The 14,067-nt window shown below is 41.4% G+C and overlaps 1 protein-coding gene across 1 annotated transcript in view; it reads right to left on the bottom strand.

Moving 5' to 3' along the window:
- Positions 1-3,224: 3,224 nt before the first annotated feature.
- LOC124716672 overlaps positions 3,225-14,067 on the bottom strand; it is a 380,414-nt gene continuing 369,571 nt past the window's right edge. Inside the window, exon 9 of the mRNA XM_047243209.1 lies at positions 3,225-6,333. Within this exon, the coding sequence (XP_047099165.1) occupies positions 6,081-6,333 (253 nt within the window). The 3' untranslated portion in view covers positions 3,225-6,080. The remainder of the gene's footprint in view (positions 6,334-14,067) is intronic.

A 14,067-nucleotide genomic window follows, 5' to 3' on the forward strand; every position in this document is an offset into this window, starting at 1 on the left:
TGTGTATCATACAAATGAAATGATCGTATGGCATTGTTGGCCGGGAGGCCCCATGCGGGGAAGTTCGGCCGCCGTATTGCAAGTCCTTTTTAGTTGACGCCACTTCGGCGACTTGCAAGTCAATGATGATGAAATGATGATGAACACACAACACCCAGTCATCACGAGGCAGAGAAAATCCCTGACCCCGCCGGGACTCGAACCCGGGACCCCGTGCGCAGGAAGCGAGAACGCTACCGCAAGACCACGAGCTGCGGACTGTATCATACAAAGACAATGATAATTGTAAATTCCTTTTATGATTTGCGTTTGTCTTCCTTTGTTTTTACCTTTTGTTGATTGGCTTTAGTAGGTAGCGGACGCATATCAAACTGAGGTCTGCTAAGTGATTGTAATTATTTGTTAATCATTACTTGAGAATAGAGTTCATTATTATTATAAATATGAGTGAATAATTATTTGTAACTTTAATTCCTCTCTCAGTAAGCATGATCTGTGTTAATTATTTCTTTCCGCTGCAAGGAGGGCAGCCATTGGCGATAGCGATTTCTATCGCGTTTTTGTCTGTGTTTTCCTTAGAAACAAATGAAATGTTTGCTTGATGAAGTCTAAATAGTGCACAATACGAAAGTAGAGTTTATAGAGTGTAATAAGCATTTCAAATAGTTACTTATTTGGTCTAACAATAGAAAGTCTCTATCAATTGTCTGCTGCCATCTTAACAATTATCTCAGCAGCAAATTCAAATTACGCAACTCTGCACACATAAATGCCGAACGTAATACAGATGTGTAAAAATAAATGTGCACCGGTAGTCCCGAACTCATGTTAATGAAAATGATTCGAATCAGATTGGTTCTTTAAAAACAGTGGTCATAGCACGATCCTTATAACAAACTTTTCTAGCTGATGTATGGAGCCGCAATTAATTACGCACCAGTTGCGAAGAATATTGTTTCAGGTAACATACGTTAGTGTTGTGCACGGCTGATATTCGGTGGTTTTAATGATCATTTTGCTGAAGATAACTATTTCCATCATAATCAATAGTTGTATAGAATCTGATGTATGAACTGTGATTTAGTGACACTTACACAACTTACACACAACACTTTAACACAACGTTTGAACTTTGAGTTCTTTAGCAACGTGACCAAATATTTAGCTGGGAGAAAATTTATTTAGTAATTAATCAATGTAATGAAATAAGATTGTCATTTTCATTTACAAATTAGTCAAATACCAAACCACTGAATACCACAGCGAACGCCACAATACCTCACATTTCAAGTGGACTTATTGCACTAAACATTTTAGTATGTCTTCAGCGCGCCAAAAATAATTAAACAACATTGAAAATTTGGTTTGCTTTTATCTGTTTTGTTGAGATACATTAAATATAAAACCGAATCATATGCAGTGTGACTGAACTGGCGTTTAAATGAGGTGTGCCCCGAGCTTTCCCCCTCATCTCCGTCCTCATGCTCAGACAGCGAGTGCGCTGGGGTGGATGGTGCCACCCTGGCCGAGTGCTGCTGCACTCATGCGAGGACATGGCTTGCGAGCCGTGTTCTTGGCCATCTCTGTTGTAGCAGAATAACTACCTGTAATTTTCGCTGATGACAGCAATATTATAGTCACTGAGAAAACAAGAGAACTCCTTGCCCAGGAAGCAAATGAAACTCTCAAGGAAGTTTATGATTAGTCAATAAGCAATAAAGTGACACTGAACATAAAGTAAACTAATACCATGAATTTCAGTCTGAAGAGGAAAAATGACACTATTAAATTAAATTTAGATGGCACCTCTATAGACTGTGTAACAAATGCAAAATTTCTAGGAATGTATATTGATTCTCAGTTGAAGTGATGTGAACACACAAAGGTACTTGCAAACAGAATGTTATCAGCATGTTATGCCCTTAGAATCCTATCATCAGTGTGTAACATGCAGTGTCTTTTAGTTACATATTATTCATATGTACACTAAATTCTTAGCTATGGCATCCTTTTTTGGGTAACAAATATACAAAATATGAACACAACTGCCGGCTGGAGTGGCCGAGCGGTTCTAGGCGCTACAGTCTGGAACCGCGCGACCGCTACGGTCACAGGTTCGAATCCTGCCTCATGCATGGATGTGTGTGATGTCCTTAGGTTAGTTAGGTTTAAGTAGTTCTAAGTTCTAGGGGACTGATGACCACAGCAGTGAAGTCCCATAATGCTAAGAGCCATTTGTACCATTTTTATTTTGAACGATTTGTACCTGTGAGAAAATGTCAAATTGGACCGTTGTTTGGACTTTATGTTGAACTGTAGAAACCTATGACTGGTTGAATAACTATGTAATTCAGAACAAATCATCAGCAAACCACCTCCAATAGCACCATTCCTAGTGAAGCACAGTTTTGTTCAAAACAACTTTTGGATTGGCAGCAACCAATTTGTCAATAATTAGATGTAAGTACTGATCTCTAAAATGTTGCCAAGTGGCTTAACATTATATGTTCATTGTTTTCTTGGATTAGAATGGAAGACAACACAGTCATTGTTGAGTTGATTTACATAGTCAAGTCGGCCTTTACTACCTTTACTATTGCTTTGACATCATTGATGCAATATATCAAGAGAGATTAATAAAATTCTCTATATAACATGTAGTCTTTCATTATTTTGTAGTATTTGCAGTGTTTCCTATTATTTCGTTAGCATAGTAGCGTCTGGGTGTGTTTAATGCATACATTGTTTAGAGATTTTTTGATGCTTTGTTAATATTTGCAACTGCACGTCTGAGAATGTTAACTACACAGCTTTTATAGCTCTGAAGTATAGGAATGTGAGGTTTTCATGTGATGTTTGAAATTTTTATGGTGTCATTTGTGTAATACATGATATTCAGAACTTTTGTTTTTAAGGAACGTATTTGCAGCTTATACATTTAATTCGATGATCCAAGTATGTGCAATTAATTCATCGTTTTTTCGCTTCAAGTTGCAAAAGAATGCATTTAGGTTACCATATTCAGCTCTTGGTGTCTTTTTAAGTGACACATGCACATAATAATGTACTACACATTTAGCTTTTTCGTATTTATTCACAAAGGAGAAAGTTATTCCTGCAAAATGGATTCAATGAAAAACTATATATTTAATGACAATATATTTTCAAAAAACATGATTTTTGTTAGTACAAAATTTACAACTACACATTCATAACATGTGACGAAATTCTAGGTGCTCATTTCAACAAGTGTAATATGGGTTATTTACAGAAAGAATGTAATAGTACCTTTTAATATACATATGTTTATCATACATGATATGATATATAAAAATGACATATAATTGATTACAATATAAATATATCTAATGTTAATCAATTATTAGTCTTTCCACAGTTGTGAATGATTTTGTTGGCCACCAAAAACAATGTTGATTATAACTTCTGAATATTAGTTACGTGTGTTTTATATGCGTAAACGTTATTCTCGTGCCAATAAATGACATACAATCCCAGTATATACACAATCCATTATATACAAATGTAAAAAAAAGAATGCTATGGAAGTAAAATGGAGTATGATGCTATACAAGCGTTCAGTAGATGAGGTATCAATGAGTCGTGTATCTGCAAAAGCAGCTCCCCACATTCAAGTTATATCTCGAAATACGACGATATGCAATATCTTTTAAATCTGAGTCGCAATAATGCCCACTGTCACCACAAATTGCTTGAATGTCAATATTCTGGCACACTGTCATTGGAAGGATTAAACAGTTCTTTATATTGCATTCATTACTGCACAGTTTCGACTGAATTGCCATTTTCAAATGACTATTACCTCACAGACAATGAGGAACTGCTATACACAGTCCAGTGCGTTCTAATAGCGCTAAGTGGAATAATATGTGACTGCTGTTCAGGATACGCTTGGTATCACGTCTTTAACGGTGAAGACTGGCTAACCCCCTTCGCTCTTTTTTTGCCATTCTGTGATGTTATGAGTGCTTGTACTTTAACCTAATTACAGTAAAACCATTGCTATTCGGATTTTTCTAATTTTGAATTAGTGGTGACTCTGACTAGCTTTTATATCGCAAAATGAATCGCCACCTTACTATAGCAGTCATTATTGGCGCCACACTCTTTACTTGTGAAATGTTGAACACAAATCCTCCCTTCCCGTTTACTTTACCTGAGACCGATAATGAATAGCGTCTGTATCTTTGTTGCTCATAAGCAGGCAACAGAGTCAAAGCTTGCTGACGCCCACATGACGAGCTGTGTTAAAGTACAGCTATGTGATCACTTAAGAGTGTTAAAGTACCAAACAGTAGAATACAGTAACCAGAACAAATGTTAAGAATATATAAATGGTTACGTTTAGATGATAAAATCAGAGTGCCAGAATGTGAAGATAGAATCTGAGATTGCTAACTCAAGTTTTTACGACATAAGGAAAAAATGCCATAAAGCTTTCGATTTTGCGATAAAACAAGATGTACTAGTCACAAAATTAAAAAGGACGACTGGATCAAAACTGACCACCACTGATGATGCTGCGCAAACCAGGAACAAATAACAATACTCTAGGAGAGGGGTCTAGGTTTTCAGATAAATTCGACCAAACGGGTTTCCAGAATAGTACTGAATGACTATTCAGATTCCAATATCGGCACAATATTTCTAACAGAAAAGTGTGTGGGGATAAGCATAGTTTAAGATGTCATAAATGTTGAACCATTCCATAAATAACGAATATATGTTATAGTAGAGGGAAACTTGTCTTTGGCTCAGGTCCAAAAGAGAGATGACACTGGCTCGTTTTGGAAGTCCATTCAACAGGTCAGCAGAAAACACAGTTAATCTTTTATTTCACCACAACCTCACTGTATATTCCGAAATGTAGGTACGAATAACTATTTTGGAGAAGAATTCTATAATACGGACTTTCATCACTATGGACTTTCAATAATACAGGCTTTCATCACAACAATACAGGCTTTCAGGTCAACAATACAGGCTATCAGGTCAACAATACAGGCTTTCAGGTCAACAATACACGCTTTCAGGTCAACAATACACGCTTTCAGGTCAACAATACACACTTTCAGGTCAACAATACACACTTTCAGCTCAACAATACACACTTTCAGCTCAACAATACACACTTTCAGCTCCACAATACACACTTTCAACTCTACAATACACTGTAAATTTTATTTATTCTCTGTGAGTTTTGCTACTGGCTGCCATATTCACATATAGTACATTTAAATCGTCGAAATGTGATAACATGTACATGCTCCATCTTAATAGCAGATAACTACCACAAGCTCATTCAGAGCATGGATACAGATCCTGGTATGACTGAGCATGTGGTGATTATTTGGTGTTAAGGTCAAATGTGTACATGTTGGCAAACTTTTGTTGTATAAATCTACTGCAGTGGATATTCAGTGAAATAAGCAATGTGATAATTTGCCACACGTTATACTTGATGTTGTTGTATTTAGAAAACATGTGTTTTTACCAATTGTTGTATATTACTACCTGCTTTGAAGATGGTAGCCAGTGCCAAAAACCTGTTGAGAATAAATAAAATTGTACAGCTGTATCCACAAAAGAAGGATTTTTTCCAATATATTGGCTGTTGATAACCACCTGAAGAAAGCTTTATCAATAATGCAGATTTTCAACTCAACAAAAAGGACTTTCAGCTCATATCAGTTAGGCTGAATGAATGAAGTTTCACTGTATGTCCTCTTGGAAATGTTTTTATATACAGTCATATCAAATTGGCTTCATGGCTTAATATGTGCAGTAACAGAAACAAAATAAAGTGCTATTTTAATACCTGAAATGTTGGTCAGAGCGGCAGTATGTTGTCATTCGGACATCTTTTAAGTTATCAGCACTTTTGTGAAGTAGGTAAGGAATTACCATCAAGAAATTTTTTTCTGGTGAGAAATGCTGTAGTGAAACGTCTTCCCAAGTAGGACTGGCGTCTAGACTACATGCCCACTGTCTGTGGAGGTTGCTTTGGCCCTCCCTATCCCAAGCCCTCCGGCACTGGGGGCCTACATGATCTGCGGCTTGTATCTGTGGCTGCTGATCTTCTTCTTCAGTACGGTGACCAAACCGCCGAGACTGGGGAACTTGCGGCGTGAGCTCAGCTGGTAGGTGTCTCGGGGCTTGGGCGCGCTGATGGCCTCTTCCAGGATCCTCATGGCGTGCGGCGTCAGCACCGAGAAGTCGCTCTCCTTGTACTTGTACTCTGCTGGCTGGATGTCCACCACGGTGTCTCCTTCCCGGCGAATCTGGCGAGGGAGGCTGTGGCATAGGACAGAGTCAGCTGATATGAAATTATTGAACAGTGGAATGGGTAATATGACAAATAATACTGACAGGCTGTTATTGGGAACAACAGACCATACTGGCAGGAAGTTACTTGCAAGTGACATGAATAAAATAACAAATCATACTGATGAAGAGTTATTAGGGAGTAAAATGGGTAAGCTAACAAACGATACTGATGGGATGTTTAATAAGTAAAGTTACAAATAACACTGAGAGGATGTTGTTCGGGAGTGAAATGGGTAAGGTAACAAATAAAACTGATAGGAGGTCGCTAGAGAATGAAAAGAGTATGGAAACAAATCACATCCCTGATGCAATCAGATTCCACGCAAAAGATATCCCTATGGGAGAGAAGAAAAGTATTTATATCAACCATTAACTTCCAATCCATCTACACTGCAACCATACTGAAGAGATTGCTAATATGTAGATGACCACCAATGAGGAAGCTGAAACATTCATTGAACAGTCGCGTAACCAGTGGATTATGACTGCAGAATCTCATATGCAAGGGACACATGCAGGAGGAATTATCTTGCCAGGGCCAAAATTACTGCACACTGACAGAGTAATACTGAACACAATACAGACTAGTTATGGTAGATGCACAGATTCTCTACATAGATGAGGCTTTGTTCAGATACCTTCGTACAACTTTGTTGTACACTGATAAGACTATTCACGTTGGATACCTTCAGGAAACTGTGTAACATTATCTGTAGGATTCCTGATAGCCTGAATTCGCTGATGAAGATGGTCTCAAGATTCTTCAGTTATGCCACCTTCATCTGAAGCTACTCATTGAATGCAGGAAATGTATTATCAGTTGCGAATACGAGGAACCCGCAACTATAGAATAGTCTGTGTAGACCGGTACACAAACACGGATTTTCTGCTAGCTGCGAGCTGACGCTTTAAACATTTCGGCTATCTGTGCACGCTTCATGTCCCGCCCAAACTTCCACATGTCATCTTCCATGTGTCTTTAAGCTGCGCTTTTACACTTAATGTAATTCGAACATGCATGCATGCTTGAAGGAACCGTGCATTATACATCTTAGCAAACACAGGCACTGCAATATCGTATCCTCATCATTGAGGATTATATTCCTTAGGGCTAACAAATCATCTTGATTGTCATGATTTACCCGCTGTTTCAAACTGTCGTAGACTTAATGATGAGACAGTCGAGACGTGATGGTGTCTGAGTTTTCGTGAGACCACGAACGCCCAATTACAGCGCTGTTAAACGCGGTTCTTTTCATCTTGAAAGACAGGAGTGTGCACAGCATACTCATCATATAGATGTCTATGAAAAGGTAGCTCTTGACCATCGATAAAAATCCTGGCTGGTATTCCTGGTAAACTAAATAAGTGGACCCAACTATCACTTCGAAACACATACGCAAAACACCATAGAATCTCTTCTAGCCTAAACACACGCAACCTGTACACACTGTAGATTAAACGCCACGTTGGTGGACTCCATGCCATTAAAAGGGGGAAACACGAGACGCCCAGTTTCTGTGTTGTTTGACAAACTGAAGAGGTGCCGTTTTATCTCTTTCTGTGAGAAACGGGCTTTGGTGAATACCAAACTCTAAGTGTCCATTGCATGCAGTTCGCTTCTCGAAAACTGGTCGGGATTCAATGACAACTGTAATTCATGTTGGGTTCGAAAGCGATTATCTTTGACAAGGTGTGAAGCTTTTCTCCACTCCCTGTCGGTTATGATATTTTTACGACCACCGGTGTTACGCCGTGTTATGTGGCCGTGAGTAGTATAACGTTCCCTGTAAACGTTTTGCACAGTCCTTGCTCATACTCCAACAAATCAGACAATTTCATTGACCGTGTGGTCATGTGCACAGCCAGACATTGCTAACTCGTGTGTACCATTCTGTCATAGCTCTAAGTCGACCTAACTTACTCCGCTAATATTGCGCAGCTGACACATACCACTTCACTGCCACTTCTGACCTCAGCAGTGGCAGGTCGCGTGACTTACCGGAAACAATTCTACATCATTTTTTTGCGGTGATAATACACCCGAAGACAAAAAAGCGACGTACTGCGAAGGAGTTATGCAAACTGGTCACAAACTGATATTCAACGGGGAATGCAAAAGTGTAAACTTTGGTGGCTGGTGGATGAATGTGTGACGCTGCAGCGCAATTTCATCGCACAGCTAGCGAGGATAGTAAACCGGGACACGTCGACACCAGGGCTTAAAGTCGTTGTGAATTACATTCCATGTACTCAGTTGGATAGTAACTATGTCCCGCTGATAGTCGCGTGAACAATATGCGCGGATGTCAGCATTTGAGAGAGGACATGTAGTTGGGGCCAAGGAAGTCAGTCGGAATAATGTTCTAATCGCTCGACGTCGTTGGCAGGAATGGGTGAACCACGGCCCAGCAGAGCGTCAAGAAGGAAACGGTCGACCTAGAGGGACGACACAACTAGAGATGGGTCGTCCGCGAACTGACGGGTCCAAAGGAACGGTTCATCAACATGAACGGAACGACTGAGGAATGAATTCTAAGGAACGGTCTTTCATAGTTCACTTCGGTCGCGGCTCTCTACTTGTAGTTCCCGAGAACGGGAAGCGGTCGGTCTCGTTCCCGCAACGGTGCGTCGGCCGGTCTCGTTCCAGCCTCGGTCCCGTTCCCGCCTCTCTCGGTCTCGGTCTCGGTCTCGCTCGGACGGACGGACTCTGCTTCTTCGCGTGGCCACTCGCTGCAGTTCAACTGCCGACTGCTCGGAGTTAGTTCAGTATCGAGTTGTTGTTTGTTTCGTTCGCTTCGGACGGCCATTGTTTCAAACCTTTTTCGAACTCTGAACTTCTGGTTCTTTTCGTATTCCATTCAGCGTAATTAAAGTGTATTTTATAACTACGTAAATTACATAAAAATTAGGAGGTATGTAATACATACATCTTTTCAGGTAACAAAACAGCATATCAGCTTACTTCACTATTTCGATAAACAACAGAAGAAATACTTGTAAAAAGGCAAGTTTTTTTTGTTATTACACATGCAAGGGAAGTCGGCAAGGCACACATTAGTGGCCATTTTCCGTCTTTTTTTTTGATCCAAGGTAAAACAGCATGTTCATTGTTACGGAAGGCAGACCGACTTACAACCGAATGAACCCCGCGCTTCATAATCGAGTGCATGGTGTCACATTTTGTAAAGAGAATATAACAACTCCTACAATATTATTTCGGTGGTACAGGGTGGCGCACGAAAAATCTGCCCCGAGTACTAGACTGCTCATTGTCGCCCGCCAAACGTCGTCTATTGTTTCTAAGTTGATTGCACTACCTTATTTGTTATTTCTTAACTGCCTAATTATTACATGTTTGTTTATTCTGCTCGCAGCGGTCAACAAATCGTGCGTAATTGGCGAGCAGTCTGAACTCGGGGCCGGTTTTTCGTGCGCCGCCTTATATTTATTTCACTGCCATCAGCCACACAACGCTACAGTTGGCTAAACGAGAAGTTTTGCAGAATCATAAAAATTTCAAGTGTGTGAGAATTCTGTTATGAATACAAACTCTGTACTACAGGGGGGAGGCATGTTGCCCCTGTTGGCGCCTTCCATCTTCAGTCACCTACGCTACTAATTTTCAATTTTCATAAGAACCATATACGAAGCACAAATGAACGGCGAACGAGTAAAAATGAACGGTTACCAAGAAAGAGCGATCACCAGTGAACTAGTTCCCAAAGATGAACGAGATTGCCCATCTCTAGACAGAATGCGAGAACTGAGCAGTCGCCAGAGAGGCACTTGGTGACCTCGATTCATCATTTATTATCGATCCGACGTGCAGCTGGTGAATCAGTGACCAAAAGGATCATTAGCAGGCGACTCATGGAATGGAGACTGAGCTCACGCTGTCCCTTAAGCCAACTACCACTGACTCCTGAGCACAAACAAGCCTGTTTGCAGTGATACCGGCTACATTCGGCCGGGAATCTTATTGGAGTAGAATTATCTTCAGTGATGAGTCCCACTTCGAATTGAACCCTGATAACAAGCGACAACTTGTCTAGAGACTCACTGGACATCGGTGGGATAACAGCCTGACTGTCACCCTCCATACGGTACAGCTACCAAGAGTATTGGTCTGCGGTGGCATTTAATTTCATAAAAAGACCACTTCGGTTGCCATCCGCGACACATATCCAGCACAGAAGTACACTGACGTTGTCCTTCGCCCCATTTTGTTGCCCTTCGTGCCAAGACATGTTGGGTTTATATTTTACGAAGATAACCCTCGCCCACAAACTCGGAGCGTTTCTACTGTCTACCTTCGTGCTTGCCATGCCCTGTATTGGCCAGGAAGGTCACCGTGTGTCTCCCCAATTGATAATGGAGCTTTATGGGCAGGGACCTCCAACCATCTCGGGATTTTGACGATCTAACGCGCGAATTGGAGGGAATTTGGGTCGACATCCCTCAGGAAGACATCCAGCAACTGTGACAATCAATGCCAAGCTCAATAACTGCTTGCATAATGGTCAGAGGTGGACCAACCGCTAGCTCAGTTTGCGAATCTCTCTCTCTTGAATAAGTCATTTATTTTTCTGAAATCGCAATCATTTGTCTTTAAATGTACCTCACGTCTACCAATATCGTCCCTTCATGATAATTCCATCGTGATGCGTCGCTTTTCTTGTGTTAAAATGTATTTTGACCCATTTGTTCCTACGACATATTCTATAACTGTGTGGATCCTCTGATTAAGGTTCTATGGAACAAAAAGTATATCCAGCTGTAAGGTTATTCATAATTACCTCTGAGGTTTCAGACAACGACAGCGCGAAAACTACGAGACCTACAGAAAGACATACGCTATCTGATCAAAATTATTAGTACAGCCCTACACACTGCCGAATTGAGCACTCGATGTCACGAGAGGCATAAGTGAGGGAGGGAGCATTATATTATGAGCAGAGAATCAGTAACATCGAATGGGTTAGTGAAGAGACTTCAGTGACTTTGAACGTGACTTGCCATTGGATGTCACGTGAGTAACAGATCCATCAGGGACCGTTCAACCCTTCTAAAGTTGCCCAGGTCTACTGTTGGTGGTGTGACTGTGAAGTGGAAAAGCAAAGCAACAACCCACAGCTAAACCAAGACTAGTTCTGGCTGGGTGCATCAAGCAAGACTCAGAGTGGTTGTAAAAAATGTCTTGCAATCATCGGAATGACCATTCCTGAATTCGGAAGTGCTACCAATAATCCAGCTAGCACAATGTCTTTTCATATGGGATTAAAAAGTATGGCGTCCAATGATCAAGCAGCTCCTTATCATCTACAAGTTTCAGTAGAAGATGCTAAGTGACGCTTGAATTGATCTAAAGAACGACCCCATTGGACAGTGAATGACTGGAAACGGGAGATTCGGAGTGATGAATCACGCTATACCCTGTGGTAGTCCGATGGAAGGTCTGCTAGCTGCGAGCTGACGCCTTAAACATTTCGGCTACTTGTGCACGCTTCATGTCCCGTCCAAACTTCCATATGTCATCGTCCATGTGTCTTTAAGCTGCGTTTTTACACTTACGGTAATTCGAACATGCATGCACGCCTGAAGGAACCGTGGTTGGCAAGAACCGCGTTTAACAGCGCTGTAATTGGGCGTTCATGGTTTCAAGAAAACTCAGGCACCATCACGTCTCGACTGTCTCATTTTGGTTTGGCGAACGTCTGGAAAACTTTGGCTGCCATCATGTGTAGAGTCAACAGTTAAAAGTAGAGAGATGCTAGTGTTACGGTATGGGAGTGCTTTTCATTGTTAGGGTGTGGTCCCCTAATTTCTCTTTAAAAAAACGCTAAATGCTGAATGCTGAAGAATAGGAACGCAATTTACACAACTGTGTATTGAGTACAGGAAATGGACGGTTTAGAGGCGATGAGAGTAGCAGCATCATAGTGCACGCTGTCATAAAGGAACATCTGCAAGGCAGTGGTTTGTGGACAACAGCATCCTTGAAGTGGACAGGCCTGACCAGAGTCCTGACCTGGACCCAATGGAACATCTTTGGGATGGGTTGGAAGGTTGACATCACTCCAGACCCCAGCGTCCAACATCAGTACCTCTTGTGCTTCTGTCTGTTGAGGAAAACTGGGATGACACTCCTGCACGGGCATTCAGGCACATTGTGTCCCTAACAGAGTTGAAGCCATCATAAAGCGAAGGGTGGACATATCTCATATTAATGTTCAGGAATAGGTGATTAGATAGTGTACATTGATTATATGTAATGCAAGTCAAGAACTTGGAGAGATGGTGTCTAAAACGGCATGTGGGTATTTTCTGTACGCATTTTAGATTCCTTCTAAACTCCCAGAGGTAATGTGCGCACAGAATAATGTGGCCAGCAGATGCGCAGCTGGCTAGACAAGTGTGTGGACAGTCGCAGTGGTGAAGGTTTGTGGCCAGGCAGTTGGTGCAGTGTAGGGAAATGCCAAGCACTGGAGGGGAAGTGCCATTCTAAACTGGAGCCTGCACTCACATCTTTTGTAGATATTAAGCGGAGCCTCTCCATTCCCACACTTACATGGTGATGACCCACAAAGATCTATCATCATCACCACTTCGGTTAGTATCTAAAAAGAATTGCGCTGAAAGTACAACAGAAGCAATGATTTAATTTCGTCTAAATTGTTAACTAATTGTAACTTTCAGAGAAGTGTCAAGAGTGGCAAATTTTGAGTAAAATCTACATTTCTCTTGTTGCAGTGTTAAAATTTACTTCTCTTGCCAAAATACAGTGGAGTTTATGTCCGCCCCAGTAGCTGAGTGGTCAGCGTGACGGATTGCCGTCCTCTGGGCCCGGGTTCGATTCCCGGCTGGGTCGGAGATTTTCTCCGCTCAGGGACTGGGTGTTGTGTTGTGTTCATCATCATTTCATCCCCATCCGGCGTGCAGGTCGCCCAATGTGGCGCCGACTGTAATAAGACCTGCGATATGGCGGCCGGACCTGCCCCGCGAGGGGCCTCCCGGCCAATGACGCCAAACGCTCATCATCATCATCAGTGGAGTTTATAGACTGTCACCTCACTAACATGCTATGCAGATGCAACTGTACCAGAATTTTGAAACAGTAGTTTATTAAGTTTATTAAGTGAGGAACTCAGGACAAGTATGTTCGATAGCTTACGAAAACACACATTCTCAGCGCAATAAGAAATGTGTAATTAGTCTACTTATGTTGTTGCAAAACAGAGAGTATTTCTTGTTTCGCCAGTTATCAACGTCCCTTAAATATTAGATTATTTCATCGAAAAAGTCTATAGTTAGCGGAGAAACACAGTAGATAACGAAGTTTATTATAATAACCATATGAAAAAATATTCCCCTCTTTGCATGCTGTCATCTCGTTTCGATATCTCAAACCACTTATGAGCTATGATGAATGATATGGGCATTTCATTCGGGTTTCATCAGTGGCATGCGCAATCACAAATCTCGCTTCCCACGCCCGGGTTCCCGGGTTCGATTCCCGGCGGGGTCAGGGATTTTCTCTGCCTCGTGATGACTGGGTGTTGTGTGACGTCCTTAGGTTAGTTAGGTTTAAGTAGTTCTAAGTTCTAGGGGACTGATGACCATAGATGTTAAGTCCCATAGTGCTCAGAGCCAATCACAAATTAGTGTGACTCATAAACCAGTTTTCTTGAGATTGGTGGC

This window comes from Schistocerca piceifrons, chromosome 9, assembly GCF_021461385.2.
Source record: "Schistocerca piceifrons isolate TAMUIC-IGC-003096 chromosome 9, iqSchPice1.1, whole genome shotgun sequence".
Lineage (NCBI taxonomy): Eukaryota > Metazoa > Arthropoda > Insecta > Orthoptera > Acrididae > Schistocerca > Schistocerca piceifrons.